The 22,426-nt window shown below is 38.6% G+C and overlaps 1 protein-coding gene across 1 annotated transcript in view; it reads right to left on the reverse strand.

The window, feature by feature from the left end:
• Positions 1–13,713: 13,713 nt before the first annotated feature.
• Positions 13,714–22,426, reverse strand: part of LOC102897026 (zinc finger protein 665) — a 26,955-nt gene continuing 18,242 nt past the window's right edge. The window contains 2 exon segments of the mRNA XM_025046045.1: positions 13,714–15,337; positions 15,339–17,773. Of these exon segments, the coding sequence (XP_024901813.1) occupies positions 15,248–15,337; positions 15,339–17,773 (2,525 nt within the window). The 3' untranslated portion in view covers positions 13,714–15,247.

Consider the following 22,426-nt stretch of genomic DNA (forward strand, 5'->3'; position numbering starts at 1 on the left):
GCTGACATGAGAATGAAACGGCAGGCACTAACTTTACTGCGGGGAGTGCGCTTCTGCATGGGCTTTATATATGTCAGAAAACAATAGTGGCATACTGCCACACATGCAAGATACAATAAGCGGACTCATACTTACAAAAGTTAGACACAGGCACCCTACTACATTAATGTAACATTCTAAATCCGAAGTCCTATCCCTAGCCTTAAGCCTGGATCACAGCCAGACCTGGGACCCACAGAGAAACCTGCTTCTCTCTAAAAATTGCTGAGTATATTTGTATATCTGCATTTTCCCTTTTAAGCCTCATGGAAGCTCCGGACAATCACTCTTTAGAATCCCTGTTCTTGAGAAAGTGATTGAAGCTTTTCTAATTTGGGAGCAAAGGCTTCCTCATGTGGTATATGGACGTCCCCTCTCTTTGTGACTTCTGCACATTTTGTGCCTGATTAGTGCTGGATGCAGCAAATTAGTTGGCAGAAAACCTTATGGAAAACCTTGTTCTTGTGCTTTTGATTCAGTAGTCATTGGAATACACCTAGCTCTCTGCATACTCAAAAGAATTCCTCAGCTTTCAGGAGGAGGCAGTCAATTGACTAAGGTTTGAAATGCTTTCCTGGACCCATCTATCATATCCTCTCTTCTTAACTAAACAAGAGCTGGGAATGTGTTCTGGAAAACCATAGCATGTCATGGTTTGTTTTTCTTTATATTTTGAAATGTCATTTGAGCTAAATATGATCTCCACTTTGCAACAAGAGAAAGAGCTGTGGACCTGGAAAGTGAAGGGAAAATAGAGGAAAATCCAGACAGGAGGGAATGAATCGAGATGTGAACAGAAGTAGGAGCTCCCATGAACAAAGAGTAACCCGCTCCATGGCTGTTGGGAAAGTCTATTGAAATGGAAAGATCTGTGGGAAGTAAGTGTATTTCTTAGGAGTTCTCAGGGGAAGTCTTCCTCAAGAACACTGCTTTCGTGAACAGATTAATGTTATTTCCCATCCCCAGCCTCTCTCAGACACCATTGCCTTCTCCGTCTCCTCTCAATTAGTAAGTACATAGTGACCAGAAAATGCCATCTCTGGAGAAGCTGCTGGGTGATCTTCCCTGGGAACAAGAAGTATCTGTGCTGATATAGAAGAGCCAGCTGTAAGGCACTCAAATGGTCTTGCTTTCTCAGACTGAGTGCTGCTGGAAATGGAGTCTAGGGGCAGCAACCTCCCCTGTTGTTAAAAAGGCAAATGAAGGGGCCTCACCTCAGACCTGGGCAGGTAGAGTGTTGGAGTGTGAGTCCTAGGTCCTGTTCTTCATAGGATCCTCAAGCGATGTGTAAGGACATGAAAGTTTGATGAGCAATGGTCAACAAAGTCCTCAGCCTTGACTTCCCATTGGAATGCCTTGTGAGGTTGTAGAACTACCATCTCCTGTTTCCCTCCCCCAGGGATTCAATCAGGAGTCTGTGGCACCAATGATGTCATCGTGGAGTGGCCCAGGGTATTCTACCATGATGCCAGGGCTAAACACTGGGAGGATCCCAGAGACACTTCTGAGGACTGGTTACAGGTCTGGACCAGAGAGAAGCCCCCATGGATGGCCTGCTCTGCCTAAGATCTGATAGAAGAGATTCAGTCTATTCCACATTCCCTAGGTGGCAGCAAATTCGTAGGAGTTCCTAGGAGGCAAAGGCACCCAAAGATAGGGGAGGGTACACTCACATTTGGCCTCCATACAGGATATCCAGATGTGCAGATTGTCTCAGGCCTCTAAAGCAATGGAAGTACAGTGACACCATGCAGGCCCTCACTGGCCATGGGGAGGCCTTTGGCTCTCACAGGGAGTGTAATGGAGATCACAGGAGTGTGGGAGAATCTTAGAAGATGTAGGAGCATGATCAGACGGTACAGGATAGGTTGCTCTGTGACAAGAGCAAGAAACCTGGGCTCCCCAAAGTCACCTCCACTGAAGCAGATTTTCCCAGTCCGCATTTTAAGGTCAGGCGTCCTCCTTGATCTTTGGACCTCTCACTGTGTCATCTGCTTTGTTCATTCCCACCTACCTGGCTGTATAACTATTGTTTCTCTTCCTTGCATCCCAGGACTTTTTTCCTTTCTTCAAAGGAAGATCGGATTTGGCTTACAGACAACAAGATCAGATTATTAGAAAAAGGAACATGACCTTTGCTGGGGACTCTACAATTTCCAACCCAGTATTGGGCTCAGTAGAGAATATATTATAGAAGGATATAGAAAATTATTTCCCCAAATACTGTTATCTGACAGCCCTTTATGAAGCTTAGAAAGCATTTTCAATTTACAGATTTGAACTACACATCGAAGTACTAACATGGAATCAAACATAGAGGGTAGAATTGGGGTTTCAGATGTAGGCAACAATACTTTATGACATTGAATTTCTAGAATTAACCCTAATATAAAGTGAAAAATGCAGATCATCTCACGAAAGGTGAAGTTCAAAATGAAACATCATGAAGATTTTACACTAACAAACCCCAAAGGGTGTCCATCGACGAGGATCAGACATTCAGTCATTGCAACGCAGAAAACCTAAGACACATTCTACAAGTGACGCTGGACCTTTCAAGTGGACTAGGAATTCTGGAAGGAAGTCTTCCTTACCCAGGGCGACCAGGTGCCCGTAGTTCTCCAACGATATATCCATATACAAGTCCCTCTAAGAGGCCCAGTTATTCCCGCTCCTCACAATCAACAGTCCCTGGAGTAAATAACACATTTACCAAGTGGCCATGGGAAGAGTTCTTAATTTGACCAAAGATGAAAACACAGAGTTAAGAGACATGGCTCTGACTTAAGTGAATTAGATTTGGTAGTATAAAATTAGATTACTTTCAACATGATAATATTCTCCAATATTTTCTCTAATTGAAAAAAGAAAGTGAATGACACTGATGTAAAAACCCACTATAAATACTACACGTTAGGGAAGATAAAATATGTAATTAAGGCATCAACACAGGCATATACATATTTGAGTGTGTATATCCCTGTGGGAAATTCATGGTGAGTTTGAAGTGTATTTTCCAAATTCTAATGTGCACAACAATGAATTGGAGGTCCTATTAAAACGGGGCTTCTGATTCAGAAGATCTGAGGTGGGGCCTGGCTTCCTACATCAACGTTCTAAGCCTAGCACAAACTGCATCTCCACTTCGATTTTCTTCATACATCATACAATACAGTGTCTTCAGTCTTCAAGGGAAAAGTTGTTCAGAATGAATCCCACCTAATATACAAGAGCTCTCAGATCCTGACATCAATAATCAACCCCACAATTTACATACACACTAGGAGTAAAAACATAGCATCAAGTGATCTGATAGTGGAATCACATATTTTCTTTTCAATAAACCTCAAGTACTGTCAATATATAAAGACACACTGTAAGTAATTATACCTGTCCAAGCAGCCATTCCCTTAATTCTTTCAAACATATTAACAAGTACATTTTCTATGTTTTTAAACTTCTGCTTATTCTTTACAAGGATTCCAATTTAGAGTGATAACTGAAGTGTTCTCGACTTACTGTTTTCTAATATGAATTGTCTGATATTTCAGATTTGATTTTTCATTAAATACTTCCCGACGTTTCTTTACATCTTTAAAGTTACTTAGCAGCATGAATTCTGTGGGGTTTTCTGAAGTGTATATTTTGGACAAAGACCTTTCACCACATATTAGAAATGTAGAATTTCTCCCCAGTAAGCATTCTCTTGAATATGAAGTGAGGCTGTAGGTCCAGATACAAGGTTTCTCACATTCTTCACAGTCTTAAGGTTTCTCTCCATTATGAATTCTCTCATGTTTGGTAAGATTTAAAAACCAATTAACATCTTTTCCACATTCATTGCATTTGTAAGGCCTCTCTGCAGTATGAATTCTCTCATGTCCAGTAAGATTTAAAAACCGATTAACGTCTTTTCCACATTCTTTACATTTGTAAGGTGTCGCTCCCGTATGAATTCTCTGATGTTTAGTAAGACATAAAAGCCAGAAAAAGACTTTACCACAATCTCTACATTTGTAAGACTTCTCTGTAGTATGCGTTCTCTCATGTTTAGTAAAGTGTGAATGCCAATTAAAGGCTTTGCCACATTTTTCACATTTGTAAGGCTTTTCTCCAGTATGAATTATCTCATATTATTAAGTGAAAGAAGGCAATCTGAAAAGGCTACCTACTGTATGATTCCAACTATATGACATTCTAGAAAAGGCAAAATGATGGAGACGGTAAAAAGATCACTAGTGGCTAGGGGTTTAGAAGAGGGATGAACAAACAAACACAGAGAATGTTCAGACCCAAGAAACTAGTCTGTATGAAACTATAATGGTGGATACATGTCACCATAAATTTGTCCATACCCACAGAATGGATAACTCAACAGCAAACCCTAAGGTAACTTTGTGAACTTTGAGGGATAATGATGTGTCAATGCAGCTTCACTTATGTAACAAATGTACCATTCTGGTGGGGGACGTGGAGAAAGGGGACGCTATGCACATGGGGGCAGAACGCATGTGGGAACACTCTGTATCTACTTTATTTTTACTCAGTTTTTCTCTGAACCTCAAACTGCTCTTATAGAAAGTGTCATCCTAGACTCCTGCTTCTCTGAAATATCTGTTCTTGGGTCCATGTATCTTTCTAGAGGTTCTTTATGCTCGCCCAAGAACATAAATGTTTGTATCCACTATTTAACAAAAAAAAAAACCTCAATAAGATATCACCTCACATATAATTAAAATGACCACTATCAATGAAACCAAAAATACCAACTGTTGGCAAAATTGAGAAGAAATTGGATCCTTATGTACAGTGGGATGAAATACAAATTGGTTCAAACATTATGAAAACCAGTATGAAGGTTTCTCAAAAATTAAAAATAAAATTATGCCACGATGCTGCCACCCCACTTCTTGGCTCATATCCAAGAAACATCTAAAAATGGTCTACAAGAGACATTTCCCATCATGTACATTGTAGCATTATTTACAAAAGCCTGTAACAGGTGGAGGCAACCCAAAAGTCCATGGACAGATGAACAAATAAAGAAAACATAGCATAAAACATACAAAAAAATATTACCCAGCCTAGAAATAGAAAAGTATCTTCTCACCTAGTACAACCAGACAGACCCTGAGGACATTTTCTTAAGGGAAACACACAAGTCATGAAGAGATACATACTATGATTCCATTTATGTGAGTCTTCTAAGGTAGTCCACCTCATTGGAAAATTAAAGTAAAATGATAGTAGCCAGGGGTTTGGAGTAAAAAGAAATGACGAAGTAGGGGTTTAATAAACATTGAGACAATTTTGCAAGATAGAAATTTCCAGAGATCATTGCTCAACAATGTGAATATGCTCAATGCGACTGGAATAGACAGTTACAGATGGTGAGATCTTAGATTTTTGGTGACGTGGGTTTTTTTTGTTTGTTTTTGTTTTTAACCACAATTAAAAATAAATTATATGTAATAGACATGGAATTCTAAAACTTTTCAAATATTATTTTCATTTCAAAAAAGTGTTTCACAAAGAGAATTTAAAAGCATCAGTAAATATGCATGAAATGAAGACTATTTCCATAATGACAACTTCACAGCATAAAAAAAAAACTCTGACCATTAACTAACAAAAGAAATAACAAGATATGTCATGAACAAAGTTGTGGAAAAATGATACAAATGTGATGAAGATTACTGATTTATAAAATCAGCATTTGAGATTAAAGTACACCATGAATAAGAAACATGCTGAGCAGGGCAGACAAAAAACTCAATGATTACTTTTTGCCTCATGTAAACTGAAATTGAGGACATTTTCCTAAATGTGAGAGTCTGAAAACTCTGTTACTCTTTTCCAAAGGAGTACATTTGAGAATATTACATCAGCATTTCTGAATCTAAAAGTACAAATTTGACACAGATCTAATCAGAAAGCGAAAACGTACAAGACACATACCAGGCAGCCTGGACAGAACAAGACAGAATGATGAAACAATAGTTTTAAGAAACTAGGTAACAGTGGAGACTTTCCTCTTTGGAAGGCAATGTTCTAAGCTCTTCTATGGCATTAAGTTCTTGACAAATGAGGCGAGGGAAACAGATATCTTAACATATTGTAACATAGATGGATTGAGGAAACACGGAATTGAAATTTCTTATGTTTGTTGATAAAAAGCAAAAGAACATTTCGAAGTGAAACACAGAATGAGGTTTTCTCATTTTAGGATGTGCCTCGGGCTGCGATGAAATTACTGAGTCTGACCTTTGTAGGGCCATGTTTGAAGGCTCCTTAGGATTAGAAATTATAAAGTAGAAAACATGTGCCATCTGTCCGCAGTGCCCCTGGGATTTCTGCACCAAATTCCAGGATTTCCATGACTATCTTCACAAAGTCCTCACATGAGGCAAGAACAGAACTTAAAAAACGGCTTCTCGTAGGATTCCTCAGTATGTACACAGACTCTTCCAGTCCCCAAGGCAATGGAAGACCAGGCAGACCCTGCCAGTGCCCACGGGCCAAGGGCAAAATGTTGGTCCCACTGCAAATGTGATGGAGATGACGGGGCGGGTGGAGAGTCCCTAGAGGATATAAGCACAGGACATATTGGAGAGACCTGTCCCTCTGTGACAGTGACAGAAAGAAACCCAGGCTTCTCAGATTCTTTCCACTGAAGCAGAGCTTCCCAAATAATATTTAAAGATCTGGCTTCCTCCGAGACCTTTGGCCCTCTCACCTGTGTCATCTACTTCCTTTATTCCTACGTGCCTGGGTATGTGGACATTGTCTTTCTTCTCTCCACATCCCAGGCCTCTTTCATGTGCTTAAAAAATGTGACCAGGATTGGCTTAGAGACAGCAAGAACTCTTTAGCGGAAAAAGAAACATGAGTTTTGATAGATTCTCCAATTTACAATCCAGTATGTGCTCAGGTGAGAACAGAGGATGTTGCAGAATGTTAAAATATTCTAGAAAATAATTCCCTAAAATACTTTTTCAAACAGCACCTTAACTCTACTAGACAACACATAAAGTTTCAGACTCTGAGTTCCATTTCCAACTACATAATAAAGACTTTTTTTTCTACACCAGCAAACCCCCGATTAGTTTATTGAGAGCAGCCGGGATCTGAAACTCTACCAAAAAAAGCAGAAGCTCCCAGGAGATGCTGTACTGATGAAGGAAAAAAATCCTTGCAGGTAGGGTAGGAGTTCTGGAAAGAAGTCTTTCTTACTCAGACCAGGTTCCTATAGGCCTCCAGCATCACATCCATGTACAGTTTCCACTGAGCTGGATCCAGGCAATCCCATTCCTCGAGAGAGAAACCTATGGCCACATGCGTGAATGTCAACCATCCCTGAAAGAAAGGACATTTACCAAGTGGTATCGGGCAGAGTTGATATTGTGACCCAATGTGAAAACAGAGTTAAGAGAACTACTTTTGACCTAAGAGACTATCCAGAATTAAACAGTAAGATCAATGTTCTAGCATATTTTCTAACTCTGAGAAAAAAGAATGATGTATAATTCACTGAACCACTGAAGAGACTTTGCTTGCCTGAAAGGTGAATACTAAAGTTAAGGCATTCAAAAAAGCATATGGATTTTCGACTATTGTCTTTGTATCATACAGAATGCATTGTGTACATTTCTCAACTGGAAAAGTCATGACAACTTAGAAGTGTAAAGTACTTTAAAATTTTAACATTCATAACAATGAAAATCAAAACATGGAGATTCCAATTGAGGAGTTCTGGAATGGAGCCACCATTTCCACATTTTTAACTAGCTCACTTTTACTCAGTGACGCCAATGTCTTGAAAATTTACTATATCCTGGATAATGTTTTAACAGTTTTTTATATACTAATGTATAATGCATATAAGTAACATGAGGACATTAATGTTCCTCCTCTTTAATGAAAATATTTTCTGAAACATCCAGTAAATGATAAATCTGGGGTTTTCCTTTCAAAAAAAAAAATACAGACTGATACACATAGACAACCTTCACAGACGCTCATAGCAGTTTCTGTAACTAAAAAGAATAGTGATAACTTAAGCAAGACTAGCTCCAACAATGTTAACATCTTATGCACAGACAGACATATCAAAACTAAATACACATGAAAAGTGATACAGAAAAGAATGATCACAGCCATGAAATCAAGATTATTTTGCAATTCTGTAAATCTCATAAATCTATTGCGGATGATACTTTTTGTATTTTATAAACACGAGAGGGAGAGGAACACACAAAATAATATAAAATCAGAGCTATCATTTCTTGGCCTTTCATTTCTTTGAAAACTTTGCATTTCATTTGTGCTGAGCTACCCAATAGACATTTAATATACTTGAACATACATTATTAATATGATTCTTGTAAACGTTCTTGAAAGTACAAAAAGTGAAGTAGGATATGTCTGTGACAAGTGTGCAATGTAATAAAGTTTACAGGAACAAGGCCGATCGATTAAAGCTTCCACTTTGGAAGCCAATGATCTCACTTTATTTTTGTCCGGCAGCAGAGGGAGGAAGGTGCGAGAGACGTCATTGGCCAGGTGAGTCACGTGGATCATATGGCCTGGGCTGCAAGGCTGTGAGCCAGTAGCCTGGATTCTTTATGTACAACAGGGCCCATTAGTTGAAGATGAATGAAAGTTGTCACAATGAAAGTTTTCAAACACTTATCATAGAGGATGACTAAAACCACTAGGAGAATGACTGCATCCAACGAGCACATAAGTAGCTGCAGATGAAGGTTCAAATCCTTAGCCATGGTGTCTAAAAATCCTTCATTGCCTTAAAACCGTGGCATGTAACATTTTGAAGGAAAAATGAAGATTTGGTCAAGAAAACATGAATTGAATCGAATGACAAAAGTAAATTTATTTAACATTAATCACCTCACAATAAATTATGTAGAATTTACATGTTTAAATACTTTTTATTGCTAAGCAATAGTCCGTTTTCTTTTTTAAAGGAGCAATTATCTCTATGAAAGGTGAACGCCTTCTTTTTCTAAAGCAAGAGAAACTATGATAAAAAGGGAGTTTCCAAATGAAATGTGATAGTTTTTACACATCTTTCAATAAATCTCTCCAAGATCCCTATTAATGATAAAATGAAAAATATTTACGGTGAAGAGGAACATCAACCAAGTGAAAATTGGGTAGTATAAAATAAATGGAACAGGTGACCAAAGCACATGAAAGGACCCATCATCACTGCTGTGATAATACTGGCAAAAATAAATTAATAAAAATATTATTATCTGAATCTGATCATAAAATAACATTACTTTTATGTAAATTTCAATCCACACGTAGCTCTTGGGTTCTGTAACTCCAAGCGTGCATTGAAATAGTAAGTCTTACCAATCTAGTCAGCAAGTATCTTTTGATTACTTTTTTTCCAGAACATTTTGAGCTACTCTGACCACTAATACCATCATGGTCAACCCTGCACTTTCCTAATCTCGTTCTATAGCACTAAAAACTACGCTTCTCTTCTTCATGTTACCTGAGCATCTGACCCACTCCTTAGGGATTCTGGACATGGATGCCTTCCTGAGTTGGTCTGTCACAAGTTGGATGTTTTCAATAGCTGCGGATCATTAACTCCCAATGAGAATTCTTCATGCCCTTAGGGAGCCTGGACGGATGAAATGCAGAGAAGGCTCTGGACAGGGACAGAAGTAATCTCAAGAGCTGACCTTGACTCTCTTAAGGAGAAAGAAAGAAAACAAGTAGTTGAAAACAACCTCGCTAGGCAAGAACATGAGAAGTAGGAAATCAAAGGTCTCAAATCATAAATCTACCGATTTTAGGAGAAAAAGTGGACACAGCCTCTGACCTGGGACGGAACCGTTTGCCTGAGAAGCAGCCATTTCGTCCTCATCCTCCTCCTGTTCTGGGTCATTTGCTTGGCTGATGTTATGTGAGGAATCACGGCTGCATGTTGGAATGTTTCTTCATGGGCATCAGCTTCTCCCTTCATCTTCATCTGCTTCCCCCACACTCACAGGCAAAAGGACACTGAAATGCTGAAAAGGCCACTCTCTCCTGTCCATTGTCACAGGAGAGAGTCTGGTACAATGAGCTCCTATATGAAGAACAAACTGAGTCTTTCTTTCCTGTCTTCCTGTCCTCTCCCCTCCCATGGATATCCACAAATTCCCACAGCAATGAGAATAAGGGCTGTTCTCTTGCCCACCACCCCAACCCAATAGGGAATCCTGTTACCTCCCATTGACCAAAGCCTGCTGTCATCTCTCACAAATGTGTCCAGAAGCCCTCCTGACAACTTCTGGCCTCACCTTAGAATCACCTGGAACACCTCATTAAAACAGTGATGTGCCACCCAGAACAGTTGTCCAATCTGTGGGGTGCTGGGTGCAGGCATGTTATGTCTTAAAACTCCTCACATGATCTAGTAGCAACTCAGATGGGAACCATTTAGCTTGAATGAGCACCAGATTCCTGGGAGATCCGGGGCCACTCTAAGACTTTATGGCTCTGCAGATCTATAAGGTGCTCATGAAATGGCATCTTTTAAGTGCTCCCAGGTGGTGCTGACCTTGCTCCCCAGACCTCTTTTCCAGTAGCACTGGGCTACAGGTATCAAAATTGGCACACCTGAGACCTCTGGTGATGTGAGGGGTGGGGTGGGAACTACTAGAAGTCCAGGATCCCTGGGTGGATTTCCTCCCTCTTTTCCAGGAAATCAAAGAGAATTATTTTCAAAATATAAAATAATGGACAGAGATTTTGGTGCTGAAAACCTTGAAAAACTGTGAGCTGTGGAAATATGCTGACCAAATTACTTCACCATAAATGGACGGGCAGTGTAGGAACCAAGTTTCAGGTTGATCCATTCCTTCCTTCAACATTTTCTTAGCATAGACAAGAGGGACTTGAGTGCAACAGCTCCTTTGTAGCTCCCAGCTCACTAACTCCCAGCTTCCTAACTCAGGAAGCTATGTTCTGACAATGTGACGGCGCAGAGACTTGAGTCTGGGGCCAAGGGAATGCTGGATGGCCAGGAGAAACTCCGGAGAAACTGACCACAAGAACACCACCACTCCTTACACAGAAATGCAGAAGTAGCTGATTATCTCCCTTCTAACCTTTTACTTCCATACAGGTGTCGAAACCATTATTCCACCTGCCCAGTTCCACAGTTTGCCCGCTTTACGACCTCTCTGGGCTGGCAATAAAGAGCCGTGGGCCACCTTACCTCACAGCGCAGGCGCGAATACGATTACCAGGCCCGCCACTTTCAAAATGGGCCCGTTTCATGCAAGCCCACTGTGTCCCCAGCTTATAAAAGCAGCCAGGTAGAGCCGGCCCGAGTCAGTTCCGAGGACCTTCCTTTTGAAACGCTGTGCTGCCTTCCTTGTACTAGAGCATAAGCTTAATAAAATTTCTCTGGAAATTTTTTCTGAGGTTTCCTTCCACTTCTATTTCTATGTTGGGGAATAGAGGAGCCCAAACGCAGGTGACATTATGATCATCCAAGTGCACACCGAAACAGCTTAACATTACTTATTAAGTGCAAATAGATGTTTCAACATATGATAAAGAGTAGAAAAAAATGCAGAAATTATAATCTAAAATAAAAACAATTTATTAAAAGAGAAATCAATTTGGAATATTTTTAAATGTGATGACTTCTAGGGTCAATATTTTTCAAAAAAATTGAGACTACCTTATATTTATAAAAGAATAAGACCTTGTTAGGAGATGTCAGCAAAACTTATTTCAAAATTTGACATTTACAAAAAAGCAGAAGTTCAACAGACTAAGATTTATCTCCATATACTTCTTTAAAAAAACAATGAATCAAATGTAGATTTGGGAATCTTTGGATAATAGTTTTATGTAGATCATATGGTATTATGTAACATTGCCAATCTGCCAAATTGTCATGATAGAGATTTTAATGTGGACTCCCATGTTCACAAACAAATAAATTCATGGCCTGTGGACCCTTTTATCAAACTCAGAATAGTTTGGGAAAATCCAATTATACGTCAATATATATATATATAAATTTATTGTTTGTAGAGTTTTGTTCCTTGTAAAATTCACAAAGCAGTAAAATGAACATAATTACAAGGAAAAAGAGAATTTCCTCAATTGCTGGAAATTTTTAATGTGTCTCACTGTAATATCATTATACTACAGATGAAAATTATTAGATTATTAGATTATTAAAGAAGTCAGAATTATTGAAGACTTCAAAAATTTGAAACTAGAGGAACTAGTCTGACCTGGTGAATTAATCTGAGTCACAAAAACGACGACTGTACATTTTTAAGCACACATGGAACACATAATATTTACCACTGTTAATTTTTTACAAATCAGAACTTAAATAAAGAGACTATATAGGAAAGATTATTATTCTAGAGGGAATGTTCTGAATGCAAGATTTACAAGGGTCTCACGGATCAGACAGAAAATGGTTTTTCTTATAGGGAAGGGTTAATGAGAGTAGAAAAAATAAATTTTAAAAAACATAAAAAGACCCAAAGATATAAAGAACAAATTGATGGTTGCAAAACATGAGTGATTGGGGAAAGGGAATAAAAAATCGAATACAAGAAAATAAATAAAAAAGGTATATAACAACAACAACAAGAGAATTAAAAAATTTTTAAATGCAAAAACATGATAGCAGGTGGAAGAGGTGAAGGTAAAGCGCTTGAAGAGTTGGGGTAACTGCTCACCTCACAAGAGATTCTTGGGGGTATAAACTAGTCCAGTAACAGACACGAGGTACGAAGAATGATTTGTGACAAGTTTGCTGAACGTGTGGAGATAAACGAGAGGGCCTAATACCACACTGATCTGGGTGCCGCTAAAATACTGCAGTGTGATCCTCACTGAAGATGGACCTATAGTTTTGTCTGATTTGCCTGACATCAAAACGCCCATGACAGAACTCTCAAGATGGCTTTCATATGTAACAAGTAATCTCCTAATACAGGTACTGACAGCATCAGTACCGATATGCAAAACAATGTTTGGACAGAGTTCCACCCTGTTCCAACAAATGGTCAGAAATGTAAATTTAAAAAAAGAAAAAAGATAAAAGCTTTCAGAGTGAATATATGAAAATCTCTCCTTCCCTCTCCCCCGCCCCAAAGTCCTCATTGTATCTTTCATGTAAATTATTTCACTGAGTCCAAGCTCATAAAAGTTTCATCCTTAATTACTGAAATTTTCTTTCCTAATTTTACCATGTTTTAACTATGTTTCTATTTTCACTTCTTGTAAATCAAGAAGCCATGGGTTGTATTTGGGTACAAATAGGCCATAAATACAACACTATGGTGTATATTCATAAAAGGCAAGCAGGTTTTAGAAGTCAGAGTCTGGAACTGTACAGCTAAGGTATTCTGATTATCACCTCATAAATGTCATAGGGCAGAGTGTGGAGAGAAAAACCCAGGGGCACATGGGTATACAAGCACTAAACTGTGTTCTTTGATCCAAAGAAAATTGTTATAGATTCCATTGACCTTGAGAGCCCAAGGTGCACTGCTTGTTTATGTTATGAACTACCTGATAGAGATGAAATAAATCTGCGTTGGTACAAAAAACATTAATTCACTTACGGTTAGAAAAAAATGATTAAATTTTATTCGTTAAAACATGAGCATTAAGATATATTCTAAGTAAAACTAGCAAATACCAGCACTTCAATATGAATCACACACATGCTCATACTGTTCCGGTTCTTTTTATGTTCTCCTGTCAGGTAACTGCTCTTTCTACAATTTCCAAGCATAAGACAAATTTTCCATTCATCTTTGATATAAAAGTTATTGCCATTCTATGGAGACACTCTCCACTTGCTCTGCATTACTTCTACCACATAATCACCCACTAGTCACCTACCAATCTCCTTCCATGACAAGCCCAGATCTTTCACGTCTGGACCTGCTGTTTTATGGTCAGTTGGTGGAGACTTCTTTCCTATGACCAAAAGTAGCCTGTCCAGAGATGGGGCACTCTGACCCTAGTAAGTAGAAATACTTCAAACACAGTTTTCTGTTCTCTGCCTTCTGCCATACTAATTCATACAATAATGAATGTGATATTCAGTGCCCTCGTTCTTCCAGGGGACAAGGATATAAATGAACCATGCCCAATGAAGTAGGTGTTTTCATTGTATGGACTGCTTCCCAAAGACCAGCCCGAAAGGCCTGGAAAATAGGCATAAGTTCAACATGCTTTGGACTTCAGGTTAAAAGTCATAGTCATATAGTTTTTCTCAAGAAAGTGCAACTAAATATTATAACACTAAAGGTAATGAATGGGCTGTTTGTACACGTCCTTGTTCCTGTGATACATCACATGTCCACAGTATTAAAATTGTTGGATTTGTAAAGTTTCTGCAGTACGTAATGTCTTAATTTCAGAGAGCTGGAGACTTAGTTATTCCTAGCATGAAATCTGGACTGTGGGGTTGGTAGGGAGAATTGGTAAAAAGAAAAAAATGATTAACTACATTCATTACACTTGCACAAATTCTTGAGTGAATCCTGAATACACACTGTTGCTTACTATTTCCATGTTCAGTATATTAGTTTCTGTCCTCCTTTAATTCTGTCATTACTTACCCCAAAACGTAAACATTTGATGAAAAGCCTTAAGTACATTTGTAAATTTACTCTCCAAAAAAAATATCTTCTGATGTCCGTTTTCATCTTTGAGTAAAAGCATTAACACGCACATTACTTTTGCGAGGTTTCTTGAAGATGTTTCTCATAATCTGGTATCTAGTGAATTGGGAGACCTAGATAAAGGTTCTGACACATATTCACATAATTTCTCTTCACGGTGGAGTCTCTATTCTTACATAATACCTGAACTCTAATGGCTTTACCACACTCATTGCAACTGTAAGGATTCGCTCCAGTGTTTCCCAACAGTTGATCTTTGGATAAACACTTAGCCACACATTAATTTGTGTAGGATCTCTTCAGAACTTATATTCTTATAGTAAGTAAAGAGTTCTAATTTAAAACTTTGACATATTCATGGCACATGCAATGATGAGCTATTTGGTGAATGTAAGGCAATACCTAATAGCCCTGCCACATACGTTATATTTCTAAGGCCTCTCACCAGTATGGGATATCTGATAGAAGTAGGCTTGAACTCACACTAGAGGCTGTGCCAACCTCAATACATTTTAAAGTTTCTTTATGGTATAGTTTCTCTGATGACTCACAAGGTGAGATTTCTTACGGAAAACCTTGCCACACTCATTACATCTGTAAGGATTTTTCTCCTGAATGGATTCGTTGATGTGTAGTTAGGCTTGAACGCACACTGAAGTCTTTGCCACACTCATTACATTTGTAACATTTCTGCCCAGTATGGATTCTTTGATGTCTAGTTAAACCTGAATGCACACTAAAGGCTTTGCCACACTCATTACATTTGTAAAGTTTCTTATTAGTATGGACCGACTGATGGTAACTGAAGCTTGAACGCAACCTAAAAGATTTGCCACATTCAGTACATTTGTAAGGTTTCTCTCCAGTATGGATTGTCTCATGACTAGTTAGGCCTGATCGCAAACTAAAGGTTTTGCCACATTCTCTACATTTGTAAGGTTTCTCTCCAGTATGGATTCTCTGATGTGTGGTTAGCGCTGAATGTGCAATAAAGGCTTTGCCACACTCATTACATTTGTAAGGTTTCTCTCCACTATGAGTTAACTGATGGTAAATTAGGCTTCCACGCACTCTATAGGTTTTGCCACACTCACTACATTTGTAAGGTTTCTCTCCAGTATGGATTCTCTGATGTGTAGTTAGGCCTGAATGAACACGAAACTGTTTGCCACACTCATTACATTTGAAAGTTTTTTCTCTACTATGAATTACTTGATGACTAGTTAGGCTTGCACGCACACTAAAGTTTTTGCCACACTCATTACATTTGTAAGGTCTCTTTCCAGTATGGACCAACTGATGGTAAGTGAGGCTTGAACGAACCCAATAGGCTTTGCCACACTCATGACATTTGTAAGGCTTCTCTCCACTATGAATTAATTGATGGTGAGTTAGGCCTGAACGCACACTAAAGGCTTTGCCACACTCACTACATTTGTAAGGTTTCTCTCCAGTATGGATTCTCTGATGTACAGTTAGGCTTGAATGTACACTAAAGCCTTTGCCACACTCAAAACATTGGTAAGGTTTCTCTCCACTATGAATTATCTGATGACTAGTTAGGCTTGCACGCACACTAAAGGCTTTGCCACACTCATTACATTTGTAAGGTTTCTCTCCAGTATGGAGTATCTGATGTTTAGTTAGGTTCGAATGCACACCAAACTGCTTTCCACACTCATTACATTTATAAGGTCTTTTTCCAGTATGGACAGACTGATGATAACTGAAGCTTGAACGCAACCTAAAGGCTTTGCCACACTCATTACATTTGTAAGGTTTTTCTCCAGTATGAATTATCTGATGACTTGTTAGGCTTGCACGCACCCTAAAGGCTTTGTCACACTCATTACATTTGTAAGGTTTCTCTCCTGTATGGATTCTCTGATGTGTAGTTAGGCTGGATTGAGCACTAAAGTCTTTGCCACACTCATTACATTTGAAAGTTTTCTCTCCACTATGAATTATCTGATGACTAGTTAGCCTTGAACGCACACTAAAGGCTTTGCCACACTCATTACATTTGTAAGGTTTCTCTCCAGTATGGATTCTCTGATGTGTAGTTAGATTTGAACTCACCCAATAGGCTTTGCCACACTCATTACATTTGTATGGTTTTTCTCCACTATGAATTAACTGATGGTAACTAAAGCTTGAATGCAAACTAAAGGCTTTGCCACACTCATTACATTTGTAAGGTTTTTCTCCAGTATGGATTCTCTGATGTGTAGTTAGGCTTGAATGCACATTAAAGGCTTTGCCACACTCATTACATTTGTAAGGTTTCTCTCCACTATGAATTATCTGATGTCTACTTAGCCTTGCACGCACACCAAAGGCTTTGCCACACTCATTACAGCTGTAAGGTTTCTCTCTGGTATGGACTATCTGATGTTTAGTTAGGCTCGAATGCACACTAAACTCTTTGCCACACTCTTTACATTTGTAAGGTTTCCCTTCAGTATGAATTATCTGGTGGCTAGTTAGGCCTGAACGTGCACTAAACTCTTGGCCACATTCATTACATTTGTAAGAATTTTTCCTGCACACTTTCAGGTCTTTTGTCAGTACTGAAGGACGTCTAGAATCATTCCTATATACAGTACTAACGGTGGCTTGGACTCTAGAAAAAACTCTTCGAAGTGGAGAAACAAAGGAAATATTGTTGATAGACTTCTCGGCTGGATTACATTCATCAATGTTCTCTTCAGTATGAACTATCTCTGTATCAGCCCGATGTGACTGAAACCTTAGTCCAAGCCTATTTTCAACAGGCTCGTGTCCAGCATACTCTCTACCATGCTGACTTCTTCTGTCAGTGAGATGTTTATTATGAGTTATAGGCATTCCTTTGTGATTGCTTTCATCATCTCTTTGCTGACAAGCAAAATCAAGCATATGTTCCTGGGTTTTCCTGAAGTAAAAATCTTTGATCACATGGCTTTCATATCTTCCAAACATCACCGATTGGAATGCTCCTTCTGTATTACCAGGTTTTGTTGGTTTTAATTTCTTGATCACATATGGAGAACATCTATCTACAAAGGAAAGAAATTCCATATTTACCCTATTAGCTTGTAAATAAATGTTTCATATAGAAATCTAAAATTACACCAAAAGTAAAGCTATACTGAACATAGTTATGAAACTTCCCAACATGACCCTCAAACTTCTGAAATAATAAAGAAACAGGATTCTTTACAACAAAATAGTGGTCACATGCAATTCAAATTAATTTTAGGGTGGCCTAGTTTAAACACCCTATGATAAAAATACTCAGGTCATGTAAACTTAAGTTAGCTTTCAAGAAAAGAATATTTTTCCACCATGACTACAAAATACATACCATTTGTCAATAATCATATGTTATCTCATAAGTGTAGAAAAACATACATGATACACATTTTTACCTAAATATTTGACATAAAGGCTAAAGAATAAGTAGTACACTGTAAAGATAAATTACACAAAGTATTGCCTAAAGAATAATCTGAATACAGAGCAGTCTAAAATTAAGCAACAAATATAACACTGAGAAAATTAAAATGTCTATAAAACATTTAAAAAAACAAGTTTTAAATATCAGTTATAAGACTATCAACACACATGAAGAAAATGCATTTGAGAACATCAACAAGCAGTGCATTTTAGTTATATTGCGTAATACATGCTGAAAGAACATCATCTGTATATCATAATAAAAAAAGGATCCTAGGAACCCATGAGAAAACCAGCAATAAAAAACAGGTAACCATATTACAGAAAGTTAACTGTCGATCTCTAAGCATTCTCTCTTTTAGAAGGAAAAAAGAACTTCTGTTCTAGAAGGAGCACACAACATGAGAATTGGAAACTATCTGGGGATCACTGATATCTAAATATCAGATCAGGAAGACACATAACTTCATAGAGAACAATATTAGAAGATGTCAAAACTCACCATGAAAATTTTATGACTGCTACAAAAAAGCCAATCCATAGAGGGACACAATATGTATGCACGGCCATTTAAATATATGGTACATTGGATTGGCCAACAATAGATATAACAGAGAGTCTGTGCTTTGAAAATTGATTAAGGTGAGGGAACATGTTAGAAAATAAAAACACAGAATACGATGCAGGCAAAAGAATATCTCATAAGAAAGACACCAGGAAGTTGATATGTCTTGTTAAAGAAAAGTAATTTTTGAGTCTTCAGTAGAAAAGATGCAATGTCCTAAGCCATCTAACGGCACTAATGTATTTTGAAAATTCTTGTGGGAAATTAGCAAAATACTTTTAAATAACAGCAGTAGACTCACAGGGTTTATGTACATAACCCTCATTTACATAGGAAGTGACAGAAACAGGATTGGAATCTGGTCCTACAGACATAGCTGACATGTTTTGAAGCATGACTGCCCACCTGGCCATACAATCCATTCTAAAAATGGTTTCTGAGTCATCACCCACCGAGGCTGAATCATGAAGAGATAAAAAATATGAACATACCTATAACTTGTAAGGAGATTAAATGACTAATCTAAAACCATCCAACAAAGAAAGGTCAGATAACATCACTAAAAAATTCTACTAAATGTTTAACAAGAGCTAACACCAATCTTCCTCAAACACTGTGTGATGCAGCAATTCCACTTGTGGGGGCATATACAAAAAACTAACAAGAGGATCTCAAAGAGATGTTTGCATCCCTGTGTTCACAGAAGCATTATTCACAACAGCCCAGATGTAGAAACAACTCACATGCCTACTGAGAGAGGACTGCACAAACAAAACACACAATGGGATATGATTCAGCGTTCAAAATTAAGACACTTATCCTGTCATTTGCTACGATGTAGATAATCGAGGACATTCTGATAAGTGAAACTACCACTCACGAATAAGACAAATACTATATGATTCTACTTATAAAAGGTATCTAAAATAAACAAATTACTAGGCATACGAAGGAGAATGCTGTTTGGCAGGCTCAGGAAAAAGAAGAAAATAGAAAGAAAACGAGATTCTGGAAAAAAAAGGCTGAGTGAGAGATGTCCTCAGATCTCTCTCCTTGAAACAACAATAAGCTGAACACCTAAAACTGAACGAAAACACCCAAACTGCACATCAGCACGTCTGAGCGTGGGATCAGCATGTAAGAGCTACCACAGGTCAGAACCCAGTGTGTCGGGAGGTGGACTGGGACAAATAAAGATGCTACCTCTCGCAGCCGCTGGAGCTCCTTGCAGAAGGAGGGCGAGGGGAGAAGGTGCAGCGACTTCCCTGAACAGTCTTGCCTGAAGTGCCAGGACTTTTCTACACAGCTGGCAGCAGGGCTCAGTCATCAGGGCAGAAAGCAGAGAAGTGGGACGGGACCATAGGGACACAACAGTTGATTTCTACCAGCTACGGTTGCAAAACCGAGGCTGAGCCACAGCTCCCAATCCCCAACCCTCAACCCTCAACCCAGAGGGCCAGTCCTTCCATACCCTCCAAGACCTATCACCACGGATAGGTCTATAAGAGCTATCACCCAGGGGAATCTGAGCAAAAGCTGCAGAGACTGAAGCTACCTCTCTCAGCCTTTGGAGCTCCCAGCAGGAGAAGGAGGAGGGGAGAAGGTGCATCGACTTTCCTAAAGAGCCCTGCCTGGAAGTGCCGGGACTTCTCTACACAGCCAGCAGCAGGGCTCAGTCATCAGGGCTGAAAGCAGAGAAGTGGGGCGGGACCACAGAGACTCAACACTTGATTTCTACTGGCCTCATTTGCAAAACCGAGGCTGAGACACAGCCCCCAAACCCCAATCCAGAGGGACCCTCCCCCCATACCCTCCTAGACCCATCACCGCGGAGCCTCAGGGAAATCAGAGCAAACGCTACCAAAACTGTTGCTAACACTGACAGGGAATGAAACCGACAGTAGCGAGTGTGATTAAAATCTACAAGAAAATAAACAATGTTAGGCTCTCTATAAAAAGCAGGGATCCAAGAGGCTTAGACACCACCTACTAGAAACCAAAAGAAAAGCGCCTTCTTTTCAGCAGACTAAAGAGAGACCTTTATATAATAAATCTCCTTTCTGGAAAAACAACAGAATACACTTCCATTAATGCCCAGGCACAGAAATAGTCTATTAAACACCATGAACAACCAAAGTGATGAGGCATCTCAGAAAGAGAAAAATCTCCAGAAAATAAGCTAACAGACATAGAAACATGCAACTTAAGTGACAAGAGAACTCAGGATGGTACTTCTGAAAAAACTCAATGAGTTCCAAAACGAGTCATATCAACAATTTCAGAAATTGCAAAAACAGCTAGATGAGCAGAGCAAAGAGACTGAAACCCTCAAAAAGAACCAAATAGAACTTCTGGAGAAAAACACACTGTAAGAGTTGAAAAATGAAATAGCAAGCTTGGGAAAGAGAGTTGACCAAATGGAGGAAAGGATCGTGATAGCGAAGACAGAAATCTAGAAATAAATCAGAAGGAAGAAGAGAGAAACTGAGGAATGGAAAATAATGAAAGAGAAATACAAGAACTAGCTGATATCATCAGGAGAGGAAACATAAGAATAATGGGCATTACTGAAGGGGAGGAATAGGAGCAGGGAGTAGAAAGCATTTTCAAACTAATAGGAGACGAGAATTTCCCAAATCTAAGGAATGAGCTGGAACTTGGAATTCAAGAAGTCAACAGAACACCCAATTATCTCAACCCAAACAGGCCTTCACCAAGACACATTGTATTAAAGTTATCAAAAATCAATGACAAAGATAGAAATCTCAGGATAGCCAGGGAAAAGAAAACGGTAACGTATAAAGGAAAACCCATTAGATTATCATGGGACTTCTCAGCACAGACCTTACAAGCCAGAAAGGAATGGAATCAAATATTTAAACTATTAAGTGAAAGGAACTAGCTGTCTAGAATGATGTATCCAGCTAAGTTCTTCTTTAGATATGAAGGAGAAATAAAGACCTTTTCAGATATAGAAAAATTGAGGGATTTCTCCACTACAAGGCATGCACTACAGGAAATTCTGAAAGTTGTCAGCTCACCTAAAACAAAATAACAACAAAAAATACATAATTACGAGAAAAGTGACTATCAGGCAAATAAGAGTACAGGAGTGCAACCTTTACTAAGAACAGGCATTATAAGCTTAAATAATAATAAGAAAATTGCTATAGCAAGATAGTAATGATCGTTCAGCATACATAGGGACAAATTGAGATAACAATGAATGAAAAAGAGAGAATTCAAAGATCCAAATTCGCAAAGGGGAATGGAGATAAGGCACATGCAGAACAATATGGATGACTGTATATATATAACTATTCTTTACATATTTGTAATGTAAACCACACACAGAAGATTCAGAACTGAAGTATATAAAATAAAAAAAGAAGAACCAGAAGGAAAACCCACAAAAGCCAAACAAAATAAAGAAAACAGAACCACAAGGACAAGGAAGCAATGAAAATACCAAGCTATAAGAAAGTGAATGATAAAATGGCTATAAGAAGACCTCATATTTCAATAATCACCCTAAATGTAAATGGACTGAACTCACCAATAAAAAGGGATAGAGTTGCATATTGAATCAAAAAACAAAAACCCACCATATGCTGCCTCAAGGAGACACATCTCAGCTCCGAAGACAAATATACTCAAAGTGAAAGAGTGGAAAATGATATTTCCTGCC

The sequence above is a fragment of the Pteropus alecto genome, unplaced genomic scaffold (genome assembly GCF_000325575.1).
Source record: "Pteropus alecto unplaced genomic scaffold, ASM32557v1 scaffold144, whole genome shotgun sequence".
In the NCBI taxonomy this organism is placed as follows: Eukaryota; Metazoa; Chordata; class Mammalia; order Chiroptera; family Pteropodidae; genus Pteropus; species Pteropus alecto.